At 42.9% G+C, this 19,131-nt stretch overlaps 1 protein-coding gene across 12 annotated transcripts in view; it reads right to left on the reverse strand.

Moving 5' to 3' along the window:
• The window catches only part of ANKRD44 (ankyrin repeat domain 44), a 132,672-nt gene extending 129,763 nt beyond the window's left edge, over positions 1-2,909 (reverse strand). For 7 of the 12 annotated variants that reach the window (XM_077181217.1, XM_077181212.1, XM_077181209.1 and 4 more), the window contains exon 1: positions 2,279-2,909. In XM_077181217.1, coding sequence (XP_077037332.1) covers positions 2,279-2,305 — 27 coding nt within the window. In that variant the 5' untranslated portion in view covers positions 2,306-2,909. Of the gene's footprint in view, positions 1-1,917; positions 2,068-2,278 lie in introns of those variants that run through there. The other 5 variants (XM_077181218.1, XM_077181214.1, XM_077181213.1 and 2 more) reach the window with 3 other exon arrangements.
• Between the last annotated feature and the right edge of the window lie 16,222 nt (positions 2,910-19,131).

Consider the following 19,131-nt stretch of genomic DNA (forward strand, 5'->3'; position numbering starts at 1 on the left):
ACTCCAAATCTCACTGCAGGACTTTGTGAGCTGTGGCCTTTGGTGTTTAAGAAAAAGGAAACCGTTTCCTGAATCGCTGCCAGTTATCACTGTCACAGTTGCCTCAGTCTTCAAGAGCAGGAAGAAATGCAGAAGGAGTCTGCTCTCTACCCCAGTGGGCCGGAGTACACACAGGAGTTGTTACAGAAATGCAAATCTTCCCAGACACATAATTTTCCAGCAGAGATTCACCTCTCTTCTGACTGAATCTATCTATAACCACACAAGGCTGCTGCTACTGTGTGTCTCTCTGCTAAAGGTGGGCCAGCCTGGGGACAGCACTCGCCCAGTGTGATACAGACGAGAAGCAGAGCTTGCCCTGAATCACACGGAGCTGCCGGTGCAGCCCCGGTGCCTTGGTGACACTGCTCAGGCTGCAGGTGGCAATGGCTCCACCAGGAACAGCTCCGAGCACACAGAAACAGGCACACAAAAACTTCTGCTCTCGGTTTAAGAGGAAGCACCACAGCCAGCTTTGAATGTGTCCTCCCCCTCCTCCACTCTCTCGGAAGTGAAAGAAAAGATCTGTTGAAGAAAATTAAGGAAATTAAAAGAGACCCAGTAGGATGGGTACAGGTAGACCAACATATCCTTCTATAAACAACAGGAAACCCGTGTCCACAAAGAAAAATTATCAGCTTGTCTTATCATGTCCCAGGCCACAGCCTGAGCAGGAACAATGACGAGCATTCACCAAAATTTTGAGCATTCTCAAAGTAGGCACACTGCAGGGGTGTCACAGCAGCTCTGAGGAGCCTCCTCCCTCTGCTTTGAGAGTTCTTAGAGAAGACGAAAAGGGAGAACCCTAAGGCAACAGCCTATCATTTTTCTACAGCACTACAGACTTCATCAAGACGTGATCTACTTGCCTTAAATATATTTTGACTTCTACTGCTGCTGCTGAAGCAAAATTCTCGCTGTAAGATGTCAGCAAAGATTTAAAAATACTAAAGGCAGAAAACTCAAGGGCTTCACTAAACATGTAAAAAGAACTGAAATGGTACATTTTTGGTCCTTTGTAGCACATGTATTTTTAATATTAATGTGTGCTGTTTAACACACAGCTCCTACCTAAATCTCCTTATTTGTGACACTCAGTCTGTGCACAATGGGGTAGTGAAGCCTCATGGTGTGAAACATTTTCATTGCCAGTCATAAGCATCAGATCTAAAGATGAGGATATTCAAGGGACATGTCAGGAGGCAGCCCATAAATGCTGCCTTCTGTTACACACGGAAACACATTATAGTCTGGTCCCCCAGTATTGATCTTACTTTAGAAGCAGCTTTATCATTTGCTGCTTTCAAAACTCTTTTCAATGTGCTATGTGGCAGCTTTGTGCATGTGGAAGATTTTTTTGGAAAAGCATAAATAGACTGCGAGCGAGGCTTGTGATCTCCAAGTACGGGTATTTGGAGAGGGGCTGGCTGCAGGCAGTCCTTCTGAACCCCACAGGAAGGGTCTGAGGCTTGCAGGACACCCACGCTGCAGATCACAGGCGGACCACGCTGAATTAAAAATAGCAGATTAAAGCACGCAAAGTGTGTAACAGTTGGTAGAGTATATGGATAAACCAGGATGTGGGAGTCATAATATCAATTTACTAAATATTTATAAATGCTTCTAGCTACCAGTGATAAGAAATACTTAATACTGACTACAGCTGTCTGCCCACTGCTAAATTTAACACGATCCAAGTGTTAATACTACGGGTTTTCCTAGTAGCCTGTGGAGAACGGCAACAGCTTATCCGAAGAGGCACTTCCTAAGTAAAAAGGAAAAATGATTTCTACGTACGGCACGGCAAAGAAACGATAGAAGAAGCTAAAGGAACGATAGGCAGAGCCGAGAGGCCTTTCGGAACGAGCCGACACCCACCTCCATCCCAGCCCGCCGACGGGAGATGTCAGGGTTTCACCGGGGACCGCGGGGCGGCAGCTCGGCAGGGACGGGCGAGCGCCCGGTACCGGCTGCCGCGACCCCGGCGAGCTGCGCCCTGCCCGGCCCCGAGCCCCCGGCCCGCCGCACACAGGCAATGTCCGCCGGGAAGCGGAGAGAAGCGCATCGGCGGCGGCTCGGCGGGCAGCGGGGACCCGGCACCACACGGCGCCCCCCGCGAAGGGGCTGCCGCGGCCGCCCCCGGCAGGGGGAAGGGCCTCCCCCGGCCGCCCGCACCGCTGCGGGGGCTGCGGCTGAGGCTGAGCCCGTCGCCCGCTCCCGCCCGCCCCGCGGCGCCCACCTGGTCGGCGAGCTTGAGCACGGCCATCCTCCGCCGCGGCTCCCGCGCACATGCAGCTCCCGCGACGGGCGGCGAGCGCGCCCCGCGACCGGCGCTGCTGCGGCGGCGGCGGCGGCTCCGCTTCGCGGCGGGGCGGGGGCCGCCTCGCCTGGTCCGGCCCAGGAAGCAGGGGCGGGCGGGCTGCCGCGCACGGCCGCGCCGCCACCGCCGCCTGCCGCCGCCGCCTTTGTTCGCGCCGGCGGCCGCTGCCGGAGCGGAGCGGAGCGAGGGCCGCCCGGGGCTCTCGGCGCCCCCGCCCCGCCGGGCAGCGCGGGGGGCGGTGCCGCCGGACCGGGCGGGACCCGCACGGACCCGCCCCGCGCCCCGGCCGGGGTCCCGGGCACCTGCTGCACGCCACGGGATCAGCCGCGGCCCCTGAGGGACACGGCGCTGCCCTCGGGCCGGGTGCCCCTTCCCCGCCGCGGGGGCTGCCCCGAGGGCACCGCGCCGGCTGCAGCCCTGAGGGCCGCGCTCTGAGGGGCCGCGCCTGTTCCCACCGCGCTGAGGGACAGCAGCGAACGTGCTGACCCAAGCCCGGGTAGAAGGAGAAGCCGAACCCTTAACCTCTCCCTTCCTTCCATGTGCGCGTTCAAATCCATTTGTCAAATTCCATCAGACAGACACAACTGTTTGACAGGAGCCTTTTGGGGTTTTTTTAATCTCTTTTTTTAGTAACTATCTTGAAAAATCTGGTAACTCCTGACAGTCCAGATCTCTTCCTACTCAATATATTACTTAATTTTTCAAAAACTAACATACTAAATAATAAGTACAGTTTAATAAGCAAACAAACTAGCCCCAGAGTCCCTGCCTCATGCTGTAGAGAAAATGAACATCATCCCCTGTTCCTGTTGAGCTGACCTAGGGGAAACTTCAGTTCCACCCTCAGAGCTGGCTGTCAGTGTGACTCGAGCACCAGCGCACAGCCAGGCATGCAAGGCCAGGGGCTGGCAAGGGGGGAAGAGAAAAAAAAGAAAAAAAATCATAAAGGGGTAAATTTACATTCTTAAATTTACGTTCTTTCTTACCCCTCAGAGTTGACTAGCTAAATCCCTGAAGCATGTGATTTGATTAAAATCATTGGTACAATGCACAGCAACAGTGGTTACACACATGCTGAAGGTAATGAGGGTAATTACATTTTTTCCAAGGACATGTAACTGAAGAGCAAAGGGCTGAAGATTCACTCTTCCCCTCCTCCAAGTCACACAAAGGCCAGGTATTTTCTCCCAAGTTAGATTCTGCAGTAAGAAACTCCCATATGCTCCAACACATCCAATATGACAGTGATTTATGGCTTTTCAACCCTTAATTACAGAATGAGGCGACTCTTAAGTAGTTAAAAAAAAGGGAAGTGTCTTCTATGGAAGAAAACCAATCCAGCAAGGAAACAGATGTTGGTTTCAGGCTTTTGAGGCATCATTATAAGTGGGGATTAAAAATATCATACAATTTACAACATGTTTTGGCTCCAACAGTTTTAAAGGGGTCTTAATGGTAAAAAAGTTTTACTACAAATTAGTCTTTTAAAGGGAAAAAACAACCCAGTAAGACAATCCAGTACTTTCTGTGTCCCACCAATTCAGGCCGGAAATTTGGTTTTGACAATCTAAGGAAAATGATTTTTCAGATTTGTTCTTTACTCCCCTCACTTTCTAATCTAAAAATCTGGTACAAATCCTTGTACCTTCTTTGGGACCACTGACACTCCTGTCAGGGAGATAAATCATCTGAATGGAAATTTGCAGTGCAGTAGGAGCCCAGCTGCTTGGGAGTCAATAACTGGGCTAGATGTGAGCTAGTGATCATAGAGGAGATGGGTCATGACAGTGTAATAATATTTTTCTCAAGATTTTTTTCCCAACAAGCAGAGTCTCATGCCAGTTCCTCTTTCCCAGGCCCCACAGGATGGTGTCTAGCAGGACCAACCACCTACAATGCCACTCCTTGGAAAGGCCCCCAGGGACATGCAGAACTGCAGAAAGTGTTCACATCCCATATTAAGCAGACAGCTCTAAGATTACAGAAGTCCTTACAATTTTATTTACTTCCCATTTAAAGGATCATTTGCATGAACTGCCAAGAGTAGTCACAGTGTTACAGTCATTACCCACACAGTAAAGGAGTCCAAGATTTCTCTGAAAATACAATGTCCTCCTCTCCTGTTCACAAAATAGCACAAACAACTATGTTCCAGTCATGCACAATCAACAAAAGCTTTTCTGAGCTATTTTACTCAACAACTTCTTAGCCCAGGCTGATACATAACTAATTCCATGACATATTTTCATGTGAAATGATGCCAAATGCTCAGCTGTCCTTTTTTTGAAGAAAAGTCACAAAGCTATTAGCTAACTTTTCAAATAATGGTCATGCCTGCAACTCTCAAACCTTTAGCACTAATGTTCACTTTCCATACCGAGAAAAATACCATCAAAACAGGTGTGCAACATCTTTAATGAGAATACACTTGAGCTTGCCAGATACTGTCATCTTGGATTAAACCTGTATTTGGAAAGGAAAAAGCCCTAGGGCCACACTGGACCTCTGACAGGGAAGTGGAAAGAAACCCTCTAAGCACAGCTGGGGAATTTCTTCCTTGCTGACCCATACCCAATCCTAAGAGCCTACACAAAACAGCAAGTTCAGGAGTTCTCCCTGCACCCTCTTCTTCCTGCAGCAATACAAACATGTCTGCAAATCATCTGCTGAATCCCTACAAACCCTCCTGCATCGCAAACAGACAGATCTCTGCATTAGTCTGATGTTTCTGCAGCCGAACAGGATGTGGTGACTTTAAGGCAGCCAAAAGTCTGCACTGCCACCCTCCTCCCTGCTCCTGCTCTGCCTGCACTGTTGAGCAGAGGCAGGGGAAGAGTTCTGCTCTGTTTTTCACTCCAAAGCCAGGTCTGCTGCTGTATTTAAGCATGATGATCACTCACAGATGGAGGGTGCAATTGTTCCTAGACATATGTTTGGCTCCTGCCTCATGAAGGAAACTATGTACACACAGTCAGCATATTCCTCAGCAGTGTTTGTTTGCCACTGCTGAGCACAGATGAAGGACAGAACTGATACCAGAAGACATATTTGTTATCTTTAACTATTTCTAATAGCACCAGATACCTGGCATGCCTCTGGTCCCTACCTGTTGCCTATCCCCTAACAGCAGCATGTGAACATCTTGCTGCACATTCTTCCCCCTTACAGATCAGTGGGAGTCAGATTAGAGTGATGTACAAGCATCATTCTGAGTGTCTGCTGTGGGGAAAACAAGCACAAACATACAGAGCTGTGTGAATTTGAAATGGAAGGGCAGACTGGCCACAGCAGGAGACTGGCAAGCAGAACAAGCAGAACACCAGAGACAGTCACTAATCATTGCTGTCACCATCTCCCCTTCTGCCGTGCTCCAGCACACAGGGTGACTGTGAGGTGGGAAGGGAGTGGTCATCTCAGATGTTTAAAGCTGCCTGTCACTGCCCTCTGCAAGTCTTCTTCCCTCTGTTTTAGTATGATTATTTATCACAAAGTGGAATTTATTCTATTATTTTTTTCCCAAGGGTGATACTTTTTATCCCATTAAGCTATTTTTCCTCCTAGACCTACTTGTTTAATATTTACATGGGACAGGGGGTGGGGTGGGGACAGTGTGAAGTGAAACAAAATTAATCAATCCACTGATAAGGGCAGAGAGGGGCAAGAGGAGACCTTGGAAGCACCTCCACTTGTGCAGACACAGCCCTCCTCCTCTTATTTCAAATACTTCTTGATTATACTTCTGCAGCCATGTAGTTAATGCACAGCATTAGACATATGATACAATAAGAAGCTGTGAATTTAAAGCTGGAATTATAATTATTACAACCTTCTGCTGTTTTAATCAAAAAGGAATAAACGCTCCCTCATATATTAAGGTGTCCTCACAGTTGGTCTGAGCTAGCACCTCTCTTGCAGATGTCCATGTAATTAGCACCAGGTATTGAAAACAGGGGAGGAATTAAGGCAGATGACAACTAGACAGGCTAAACAGGGTCAACTCCTTTCTGGTTATGGCAGTCTAGAAATGCATCTCTGCAAAAGAAAAAGTCTTCACTGACAGTAGAAAGCATTAGCCTCGCTTCAGTTCTTAAAGAAACATGTTAGTGGCCTGCCTGTGACAGTATATACCCATCTTTACCATTCCTGACAAGGGGCTGCAACAAAATTTTCAGCAATTTGTCACATAAGCCAGTGCTCAATCTAGAAAACAGGTAAGTATACTGCCTTATTTCACATAAAAAGGGCCAGAGAGATCTGTGTTTCTTTGCTGTTTGGGGTTTTTACTTTTATCTCCTGATCTTCTTCCCTGGAAAACACCAAGTTATCTGATTCTGCTTTAAGCATTCCAACAGAAGAAACCCCAAAACATACAAAATAAAACCAACAAAAAACCCCAACACATTAGACACTTCACCACACTATAGAGCTGCAGACTTGGCTGTGGAGTCTAGATCCACCACAACTGACACTCTATACCAACAGATACTGAAGTACTAGGAAAAAAAAAAGAGGAAAAAGAAATTGGGAAAAAGAAGGATGAGCAAAACAGATTAACAAGAGGTACTCAAATTTTCTGTCCTCAACCCTATTTAATTTCTGGGTATATAAAATATCTTAAATTTTCTATGTCAGTAATCTTTTTGGGGAAACATTAAGAGAAATTTTCCACTGACTTACATTTTGAAGTATGCCTGACCTTTAAAGAATTCAGCAGTCTCCAGGGGGTAGGATTCCTGTTATATTGAAACATCCCCTGTACCCCTCTGAGTGAAACATCAGGTAATTGTACAAGTTGTATTCATTTAATTAGTCACACTCCCTAAAAAAGATATAATTTAGAGTTCAAATGGACACTACACCAACCTCTCTTTACACACCACTTTACTATATAAACTATAGCAATCAGTTACTTATAATTCTTAGTTCTGAAATCTCCTTTTCACTTGCATCCTCAAGATTAAATTTATTGAACTGTCACATTAATATAAAATGTAAATTTTTAATCTCAGTTGCATCAGGAAGTCATCATGATTTTAGTATAGGAAGATTTCATATCCTTGGTCTTTTCACTTCACAGTACCTGCATAATCTTCATTTTTGTCTAGTATTAGGGTAGCCAGTGGGACACCAATAGATGCATGCCAGCAGTGCTGAAATCCATCAGCTGAAACAGATTAATTTCAGAAAGAAACCACTCGGTCAGTTGTCCAAGGTTGCAGTCTTGAGAGTGAAGAACATTGCACAAGCAAAATTGGGAATCCATATTTATCCCTTCTCAATGTGCAGAGAGGAAGAAAGGGCTATGCCTGAGCAGGAGGAGTCCAATACCAGTTCTTAAGACCCAGGCAAGATTTGTGAATGTTCTGATAGCAAAGTCTTTCCCTAAACTCAAATATATTTTTTACAGGGCCCAAAAGCAAGCAGATTTAATTTTTTACATCACACAAAGAATGAAAAGCAACTCCTGAAGTTGAATTTAATTAGAAGGGGTGTGAAAGAACACAGTGACCAATATGCAGTTGCCACCAAGGAGGGAGCAGCACCATTTGTGGCAGTTTGTGTTCCTCTCTGATGTTAGGGTTTAGCTCATAATCCAAAGGGAGGGGCTTTTTCCCTTGCATTAGGGAAATTCTGTGGCTCAGAGCTCTGTAGGGAGAACAGTGTGACAGAGGGTATCAGTAACGTTATTTTTGGAGGAATGCTGGAACTCTGGAATAAGTTCAGATCTGCTGGATGCAAGCTAATGGAAACAAATCAGCCCAACAGCCTGCAGTCAACATTGCTTTATGGTTAAAACATATAAACATGCTTTGCACTACAGTACGTTCCCTTACAGCAAGAAATGCTAGACTAAAACCTCGCAGAGTGAAGGTCTGTGAAGGAAACCAATTGAAATATCTCAACACACTAAAATTCAGATGAGAATTTATGATTTATTTCCAGCAGAACAAAGGGTACATACACTATTCTACTGGCTTACCTCAAGCTAATTGCATCCTTCCAAGCCATGCTAAAACTGATATACATCCAACTTCTTCCTAGAAGATAAATCAAACCCAAGCATTATGTACACTTCTGTAGCAGTACTTGGAAACAGGAGGAAACTAATATTCAAGGTCACAGGCCACAGCCTAGAAGCTTGTCTGCAAGCTGAAGAGGGTGATGGGGCTCAGCTCCATGTGTGTACAAAAGGCAGAAAGCCAGCAAACAGCCAGCACAACTCTGAAAATAAGCAGAAACACCAAGCTCTTTGGGGCACAGAACCAAGGGGAGGGGCAGACTTGGAAAGAGTTTGTTTTGCATTCAGAAACAAAACTATCTACACTCTCCTGCAAGTTTAACACAAGATAATGTGTCATAGCTGATACACAGGGGTTTCTTGTTCTTCTATCAGAAAATACTTCTGCCAACTCCAAATTTCATCCTGCTACTCATCAAATGAAGAAAATAGTGTTTTTCTTGTAATCTTTCTAGTCCTGGTCCAACTGCAGTTTGTATCCCAATACTTGGCCAACTGTATTAGCTGCTACACAGGCTGAGGAGGACAAAGGTCTTTCCCTGAAGAGCACAAACCTTTGGAACATAAGGACTGAAAGAAATCCAGCAGCACAGTTAACTTAGTTTAGTTTTACTAAATTTTACCTTACATGCTTTATAACTGCTATAGGGACTTGCATTTACAGATTATTCATGCTGAAGTGGGTGAGGGTGGTTCTTCAGATTATAGATTTTGAGCTGTTTTATTCCTTATACTCACTACTTCCTTGCTATAAACTAGGATTTGACTTTTCACAATGGTTTATACTGTAAGCCTGAGGGAGGAAAAAATCAATTTTTCTTTCTGTGCTTCAGTTAAAGAAAGAAATAAGTAACATGAGCCATGAAAGGACTTTGATCCAGAACTAGAGAATGTAAATGCTTTACAGATGCCAAATAAGGATGTTTCCAAAGAAAAAGAAAACAAAGAATTCTCTACCCCAACTCCTCTTAACTTCCAAACAAGGTAATGGAAGAATTTTGTAAGGTTTTGATGGAAGCTCCATTTCTCCAAGAGGTTATTCTGTTTTTAATAATCACATACATTCATCAGAATAAACAACTGATTGTTTAGACAGGGGCTTATTGTGTTCCTATGAGGGAAAAAATAATTTCTTTAGCTCATGAGTGTCTCTAAAAGCCTTACAGCAACTGGAGAGAAATGGTAGAGAGGCAGGAATCCATCCTTAACTGCAATGACATTGGTGACATTCTGATAACCTGCCTGATGGCCATGCTGCCTGCACAATACATCCTGGGGAAGAGCCCAGCACGTACTGCCACTGGTGGAGTCCTTGGAAAAAGTGCCATGGATAGGAACATCCTGTGGTTGATCTGTTTTATTTCTACTGGATTTTTGGATAGCACATAATCTTGCTCTGGCTTACAAACATCAACATCAGTTCATCTTGCACGTTCTTTATGAAAACCCTGCCTCTGTGGGTAAGAACTGCGGAGAGTTTTCAATAAAAGAAAGATCCAACAGACTAAAATATGAAGCATTTCCAACTAAACACTACCTTGCCTCTAAGAAATGATGATTCCACCCTCTATTTATTTAAGTTGGAACAAGGTATCAGAGAGGAAAGTCATGACTCCAAGATTGAGTACCTCTGTTGCAGTCTATTCAATCTCCTTTTAAATGGATTTATCTCTCACTGTAGAAGACTTTTAGAGTTCACACAGTGTGAATATCTGCTCTATGTTCCGAAAAAACCATGTGAATTACTCTTTATGTGTGCAGAGTACAATAGCTAAAGTTCTGGCATTGTGTATTCCTATACATGTGTTTTGCACAGTATTTTGACTTAGCAATGGATGGAATAAATAATGCTCAGCACACATGCCTGGTCCCCAGATAAAAATCTATAGATGCAGCCCACACAGATGGGCCCTGCACTTGCACGAAGCCTGAAGCACGTTTGTAAAATTCTGCATGAGTGCAGATGTCTTCCTTGATCCTCTTGCAAGATCAGAAGGTTGGGTCAATGGCTGTGCTCCAGATAATGTCACTATTAACATCTCCAGACATAGCAACAGATACAGCTACAGGAATAAAGCAGGTCAGAAATGAGCTTCTAAGCTTACAGTACAGCTGCCTTACTCCCCTCTAATTCCCTAAATCCCAGAGCACAGTGAGAATGAAAAAGCACCTTGCTGGTAGAAAAACAGTGCCATAAAGCAGCCAGTGTTCAGATCTGGGAGATGAATTTTGGAGTTCAAAAATGTCAAACCTATGTGTCTGGGGAATGGCAAGGTGAGAGTTCATTCTGTTCTTTCTCAAAGCAAAACTATGTGAGTGTATCAGGATATAGCTTTTTTGATTTATACTTCACATTAAGAACAAATTTATGTTTGTATGCGAGTACTAATGATTTAATAATGCATTAACATCTTAACTCTGCTGTCCAGCCATGGCAGAATTAGTGACTACTTACAATAAATAATGTCACAAATCATACTGCTATCACACAGCACTTCCTGGCAGGTTTTGCAGTTCCTTTAGCACAGGAAACATGTTTCAGTAGCATATTTTAGTGATTCCATGACTTTTTCTGTTGACTACGCAGGAAACTAATTTTCCAAACAGTATGTTATGGACTCAAACCCACTCTCATGGAAGAGGGGAGGAGAATCCAGTCAGAGAGGCAGGAAAAGCTGTGTCTGTATTACTGGGATGCTCCCCACTAAACAGCAATATCTTGAACCAGTATGCCAAGTAGGGCAGACTGGTTTAATCACCATGGTCTGCAATTCAGCGAGAGACTCCTTCCTAAGTCCCCCACGTCACACCCCTGATTTGCCAGGAGCTTAAGATAGCTGACAGCAGGCTGTACTCTTCCTTTCCAGCATCAGGACAGATGGCCTCAGCTCACTCCAGCAATTCAGTTTAGCTGCTATGAAAAAAGAAACACTAAGAAGCATTCTTATCTCAGCAATGAGACACAGCCAAGCCCTAGAAAGGAAAGGGAACCTGCCTCCTGAAGGAAAGAAAGCATTGTTCTGTCACAGTGAATAGCACCAGCAGGGCTCTCACAAGGCCTTCTACAGGCAGGCTGCTGGAAAGAATTCACACCCCAAACATGGCCTTGAAATAATCTACCCTAGATGCAAATAAGTGGTTAAATTTTCAACAGCTACTGAACTACGGTATTTCTTAGTGCTCTTGAATGTGAAAGACAATAAAACAGATTAATCTGCATCAATATCTCTAGAAAGAAGAGGAAGGGACTGCAAGCATGGCTGGCACAGCCTTCCCAACTGTGTACAGTTCTCCCAGGTGCTCGAGCCCAGGGCACACACTTGAGCAGCGTGGCCTCAAGTGACTCTCTCAAGGTTTACAGGGGATTTACCAGCTCAGTCCTGGCTTGCACATCTCCTGGTCTCCTCAGAGGTCAGATCCTGACACTCATTCCTGCAAGCCCTAAAACCTACTCTAAGTCCATTGTTTCCAGAGGAAAAAAAATGCCTTCTTTCCACAGAAACATCCAAGTAGAAACTGGGGCTAAAGGGCCAACTTTCAGTGATATATCATAGTTAGAAAGAAACAGAAAACCACCCAAAGTACTGTATCCAATGTGTACACAACATTCAAGAAAACAGCAGATAAAATTAATCATTCACATGCTAAGCAAAATTTTCCCCTCAGAACAAGGTAACAAGTGTCCTCTGATTTACTGAAAGACCCCCCTGACTCCCCTCAAGATGGCTTCCCAGAACTGGTACGGTGACAATTTCTGCAATGAAGACACAGAAAATACTCTGGCAGAGCAGGAAGTCCCAGTATCCACTACGGTGCTTTAATCTCTATGCACTGCTCCTTCTTTACACCCACACTTGCCTGATTTTAAGCGCATAAGTCAAACTTTTGACAACACAGCAGGTGTACAAGACAGTTCCACATTTTAACTGTAAATTAAAACAAAACTATTTGCTTCTTAAGACCCTTGTTCTACACAACACTGGGCCAAGACCTTAAATCTCCATCCTCAAGAAATATATTCTGGGGTAAAAAGAAAGCACTTGAGCTAAACATAGTGGTAGCTGGTACTTGATTAAGATAGCTGGAATTTTATTTTGGCTTTAAGCCATATAAAATCGATGGGATGTACCAAGAAAATGATCCAATTAAAGAAAAAACTGTATGAGCAGAACAATATAAAAATTCAACAGATGAAACATGTTTAAAGTAAAAAGTTGAAAGTAATTGCCCATCAGCTGGGGTGTTAAGGAGGAACTAAGAAGGTTTGAGGATTACTACTTTTACCAATGGGAAGAGCACACTTTCCTGAAATTGGGGAGAATAAATAAAATGATTGCTTGTGTTTACAGAGATGATTTGCAATGGTAACAGAAGTATTACAATTAGATGCATATTAATTCCTATGGGAAGAAAAATTTCCAATTTCCAGTAGCAAAACTCCAGAGGCAGGTAACAAGGCAGCATCAAGAACTTGAAAGGAGGCAAGAACAGAGGCAAAACCTTTAACAGATGTGTGAGGAAGTTCTTTGATACCTGAACTGCACAGGAAGTCTCAAAACATCTCCCAGATGGCAGTATCTGTATCACACAGGCATCCTGCAGTGGCAGCAAGGATCCAGACTGGAGGCCTCTGACAATGGAGAATTCTTTATAGGCCACGCTTGAAAAGTGATTAAAAATAACACAATGAAAACAGATGCAATTCAAGCAACTAGTGATACACACTAAAATGTAAATGTGGTGGTGGTTGTGCTTTGGTTTGGTTTTGCCTGTTTTTTTTAATCACTGCATATCCTATACTACATAAAAAATGACTGGTACATGGCATTACACCAGCATGAAGGAAGCAGAGCTGGCAGCTGACAGGCTCCCCTGAATTGCAGACTTGCATTTCTAACACCAACAGAATAATCAAAGGAGGAAAACATAGTAACTGCAAGAAGTTCATATTGCAGGTCTGTCTCTAGTCACTGAAATGCCCAAGAAGCTGCCTCAACACAGAGAAGTATACAAAGAAACTTTAACTGGCTGTAAGAGAAAAAGCAACCTGCACCCAGGAGCACAGATGTGGGTTTTTCTTACACATGGGTATGTAAATGCATCTTAACATGGGAAGACAGAATATCAGGGAAGTTATTCTCCCATCTTCAGACAGTGACTCAGAGAGATCTTAATATATATAAGCCACATGAATGCTTATGCATCTACTAACTGTAACTTCTACAAACAGTAAGCAGATGCTATGCATGACAGCATTTGGTAATAAAACATCTCTGTTTCTGTAAACACTGCAGAGGTGTCCCACCAAAATCTTACACACAACACATCAAAATCAAAAAATCATAGGGTGGTGATGACTAGTAGGGAAGCACCTTGGACTAAGACAGACTTGCTTAGCAAATCAAGAACCCCACTTGCTTCTTCAGTAGAATACCAGAGTCAGAGAAAAGACTGGAGAAGTAAGGCTGAGTTTCTTGAATGAATCTTGACCCACTGCTATCCCAGGCCTATGATACTCTGTGTGGAGGTGGCAGGAAATTTCAAACATCATCCTGAAACACAGAATAACCTCAGACAAGAAAAACAGTTTTTGGAAACACACTACTTGATTAAGACACCTGTGCTCCAAAGCACTGCTCCAGCATCAGCCAGGCAGATGATCCAGCCTCCTCCTGCAGGAGACTCCAGCTGCACTGGAATTTGGAGCTCTCATGGCAATTACAACTTTGCTGCCACTGCGTGGGTAGCAAAACAACCCTCCAGCTTCTCACGAGGAAGTCATGTTCACCATTTTCAAGAGAAAAAATCCCAAGCTGATTTACAAAGTGTGCTGTCTCCAATTTTCTAAGCTTTAAATGAGGCCTGTACCTGAAAAAAACTGTACTTTTATTAAAGGATGAGTTGTCATTGCACTTTATGGATGCCTTACACTAAGTTTAAGTTACCATGGTTACATTTTTCATGATAAATATAACACTAAACAGGAGGGAATGAGAAACAATTATGCCTTTGATTTTGCTTTTTTAAAAACATATCAGGTGTTTGCAATCTTTATTAAGGTACTGACACAATCTGGAGAGGGACTTTGAAGCTGCAGAAGGACTTTTTACAAGGGCATGGAGTGATAGGACCAGGGGGAATAGCTTTTAACTGAAAGAGGACACCTATGAAGGTGGTGAGGCACTGGAACAGATTTCCCAGAGAAGTTGTGGATGCCCCAACCCCTGGAAGTGTTCAAGGCTGGATGGAGCTCTGAGGAATCTGGCCTAGTGGAAGATGTCCCTTCCCATGGCAAGGGGACTAGATAATCTTTAAAGTCCCTTCCAACCCAAACCACTCCCTGAGTCTATGTAACTAGTCCCTGTAACTAGTAATGGTATTACAGCAATAGAAACATTAACATTCGTATACAGATGAATGTTTCATATATATTGAAATGAGTAAAAAAATCACTCAATTAATGTTATGTACATTCCAATCCTGTCAAAATGAACTTAGAACCTAAAGCTACAGAAAGCTCTAGCTCTATCTCAGTAGGGTTTTTTAGTCTAATCTACACATCACTGTCCTAATTCTGTGGAAAAGTAAGATACATGTACAGAAACATCTGCAAACTAATGTAAAGAATAATTAAAGGATTTTGTATATATTTAACTTACTTTTATTGAGTGAGGAAACAGCTTTTTCTGAAGGTCATTTCTTTGGTCTTAAAAACTGAAACTCAAGCCACCTGGTTTTCATTTCCTGCCATATTCCTTCTGTCTCAGCTGCATACTGTGCTAAAAACAAAGGCTCCATTCTTTAATTGTGAATATCAGACGCCTTTAACCTTCATTCTGTTGTTAGTGCCTTGGAATGTGAAAAAGTTAATATACAATATCCTCTTTTATTAGCTAAAATAATAAATGGCCAGTTGCATTCCTTTTATCAGCTGGGCTCAAGACCTGCAGATCCTTGGAGACTTAAAAGTTCAACAGAGACAAAAATGTATGGCTTTCAAAGCAAAATCACTATTTGAACACAGTTCTGTTCTACTGTTTTGGATGACAGGCAGGGATTGAAGGTCACTGTTTCTAAAGTTACCCAAGAAAAGTCTAGAAATAAGTCACCTCAGACCCTGTCACCCTACGGTGGTGAACAGCTGTCACATCTGGTCTCAATCAACAGCCAGGAACCAACAGTGAAGGGCGAGCCTGTTCCCAGGCTTGGATCAGGGATGGTTTTAACAGAAACCACTGCTCCAGAGCAGCAGGACCAGTGAAAGATGGCATTCTTCAGCAAGAAACACAAGCCCTCAGAGGAAATGAGGCACAAGGGGAATGACTTGTACAGCATATTGAAGAATTTTATTGGCCAGCTCAGTGAAGAAGATGGTTGCTAATAAAACAAAAAAACATTTGTCTATGAAGGTGACCAAAATGTCTCCTACCTCTGAAAGGAACAGATTTCCAGTGAAGAAACAAATGTGTGTAAACTCTGGAGATGATTTTTAAGACAAACAAGCAAGCAAACAAAATCTCTTCCCATCAAGAAAGTAAGCTTTCATAAAACTCAAAACTCTAATTATGACCACTAGTAATTGAGAGTCACACTAAGTCACACTAATTGCTTTGAGATCAATCTGATACAATCATGGGATAAATAGATCAGGTCCGTTTATTACTCCCTCCTCATTTATTCAGAATTCACAAAACATTTGCTGCTGTTTAGCCTGCAAATAGATCAGCTTATTCAGAACTTCCAGAACATTTGGCCTGGGGCTCATGTTAGGAGTGAAGAAGCAGCACTCCTTTCCCAGTGGTGTGCTGGATCCCTTTACCAGCCCTACCATGGCTTCCAGGGTACAGCTGGGAGGGGAGAGCAGGGAGGGCTGCACTTCAAACCACACAGGTCACAGGAACCACTGGAGGCCAGGGGGAGCAGAAATCTTTCCATTACTGCTGGTGAGATTCAAGACAGCATATGGCATCACACTGCTGTACACATTTATACTTTGGATCAGAGACTCTCACACTCACCTCTTCCATTTTTATTAAACTGACAAAGAGTGAGATTTTGCACTTGGCTCACAGATGTACATTAAGTAACAGGCAATCACTTTACTTGCACATCAACACTTCCCACAGTTAGTGAAGAACCAAAATTTGAAAGCTGTTTCCAGTCCCACCCCAACCTATTAGTAATGAGGGTATTCATTACAGCAGCTTAAACTGAGGGAAAATATGTTCCTTAGCTTGGAGGAAAAAATGTAGAATTATCAGTGTGATGCAACACTGGCTGAAACTTGATTTCACAACAGTCATTGCACCAAAAGGTTTAAGTGGTCTTAAGTGACAAACTTGTAAAAAGTAACAGAATAGAAACTTGTGCCATGTAATCTCTGGGCATCACATGGCTGTAAAATTGATGAGGAAAACACCCTGCTTTAGTTTGCCTGTGAAGCCAGTAAACAGAATGTATGCCACAGTTGATAGCAAACATTCCTAATGATTCCTAGCATTTATTGTTATGATCATTCTCTTTATTACAACCGTATCAAGCTCCAAGCTCTTTTGTAACATGTCAGAAGCTACTTCACAATCAACCATTTTTCAGAGTGGAATTACTTCATTGACAAGAACAAACTATTGGGAGTCTGGCTAAAAACTGAGGACTCTTACATGCAATTTTGGTTTAAATTATCACATTCATACTTGGCTGCACAATTCTTTGAAATTCTCTCAAAAAATCTCAAAACTTTATTCTAGGCATCCAAATCCTGTTCTTGTGAAAACAACCTTAAGCCATCTCAGGATCTCTGAAAAAAGGTGAATTAAACTTGACCTTATGTCTGTAACAACAACCTGTAAAATACTTTCAGGGTTACTTGCAAATCTTTATGAATCAACTTGTTAACTCTGCCTCGAGCAGCAGCTCAGGTTGGAATTTCTGCTGTGCCTGGAAATAAGCTTTGCTGTGCTCTCTTTGGAGGTACACAGAAAAGACCATCACAGAAAATGCAGCACTTCAGTAATCTGGCATCCCATTTCCTTGTCTGGACAGAACACTAACAAATTCAATCTGACTCCTACAATGATTTCACTATAAGATCAAGAAGTTGAATGTAGAAAGCCACTGAACAGGCTCCATCTCTCCACTTGGCTTGGCAGAGGAAGAGCCCCTGTAGCCAGGCTGGGCAAGAAAGACCAGACTATATTTGCACACTGCACTCCCTAGTATTTTCCAAAACAATTAAAATTTGGCAGCTGTGTTCTTCCAGACCCCCTGGACCTGGCCCAGCATGAGGAGCAGAATCAGAGTGAGACTTTTCCAGCAGTGAGTGATTCTCCACACATCCAGGAACTGCTGCAGTTACAAGGGCAACCAGGAGGGCAGGAGGATTTCTCTTCAGTGCTCTCCCTGCCACTACTGCTACTGTGCCAAGACATGCAAGGTGAAAAGAAGACTGACTTCTTTAACCCACAGGGTAAGAGTGCAGCTTTCAGGGCAGCAAATGAGGTGAGAGATGCAGGTTAGAGAGATCCATGGATAACTGAGGTACAAGAAAATGGGTACAACTGAATCACAACAGTGGCAGTGAAGGAGGTGTTTGTGTGTGAAATTAGATCAGAAGACACAGAAGTGTAAGCAATAAAATGCAACTAACACCAAACATAAAACTGAGGAAACTTGAGATCCTTATCTTCAGCTGCTCTCAGAAAGAAGTTTGGACAAACCAAAAAATATTTCCCAAACTTTTAAGATTAGCATACCTTAAAGGATAACTGCTAGCCTTGGCTAATTTTAGCTCCATCAGCTCAAGGGGCATGGCATCCTTTGATAGAGAAGTTCAGACTGTAAGGAAATGTAGGCATATACAACCAATCCATCTTTTTTTTTCCATTAAAAAGGATAAATGAAAAAAAATTGATGAAATCAGAACCCACATTAAGTGGTAAAATATAATATTGTAAACTAGGAAGAGCCCAAAGAAGTATGGCTTACATTCTCCTCATTCACTGCCCCTATCCAAATGCATAATTGTAATTATTTTTTAGAAATATTTTTTTTAAATAAAAAATCACATACCTTTTTTTTTTTTCTTATAGGTGCCTCCACCTCTTTCTGCATACTTGATGAGCCTGTTCAGGATGATCAACTGTCAGTGAAGATTCTGTCCATAGAGCTTCTTTTGGAATTCACTGAGAAAGCTAGGAGCTCTATGCAAATCCAGAAAGGGGGTTAGAGGACAACTGGAAAGGAACTTGGTTCCCTTTAAAAGAAAACCTAATTAAGGAAGTTGAGGGATTGTTGGCTCATTTTTATTTATCAAATATCACATAATTCTGTGACTAGGTTAACTGCTTAGTTGCCAAGCCATGGCATGTCTCCTATTTTATAAACAAGTAGCAAAACAGCTGATGTTTTGTTCACTTGGCCTGTTTTTCTGCATTAACGGCACAATTTATTATCCATTAAAGGAATTTAAACAGTAGTGATCCAAATCCTTCCATTCATTTAACCTCCTTGGTCTTTGCTGTCCAGAACCAGATGCCTGCAGGTGAATACCAGCCACCACCTCAGAGTAAAACTTTCCCATTCATTAATGACTTTAGTTTGTACTGGAAAATAAACATATTTGTCTACATAGACAGATGTTATATCTAGGTAGTTATTTATTTCCCCCAAATTTCCTCCTTAATCTTCCCGTGCTGAATAAAACTCAATGTGCTTGCTAAACAACAAAAGCAAAATACTTTACAAGCTGCTGCTT

Source organism: Agelaius phoeniceus, chromosome 7 (genome assembly GCF_051311805.1).
Source record: "Agelaius phoeniceus isolate bAgePho1 chromosome 7, bAgePho1.hap1, whole genome shotgun sequence".
Classification (NCBI taxonomy): Eukaryota; Metazoa; Chordata; class Aves; order Passeriformes; family Icteridae; genus Agelaius; species Agelaius phoeniceus.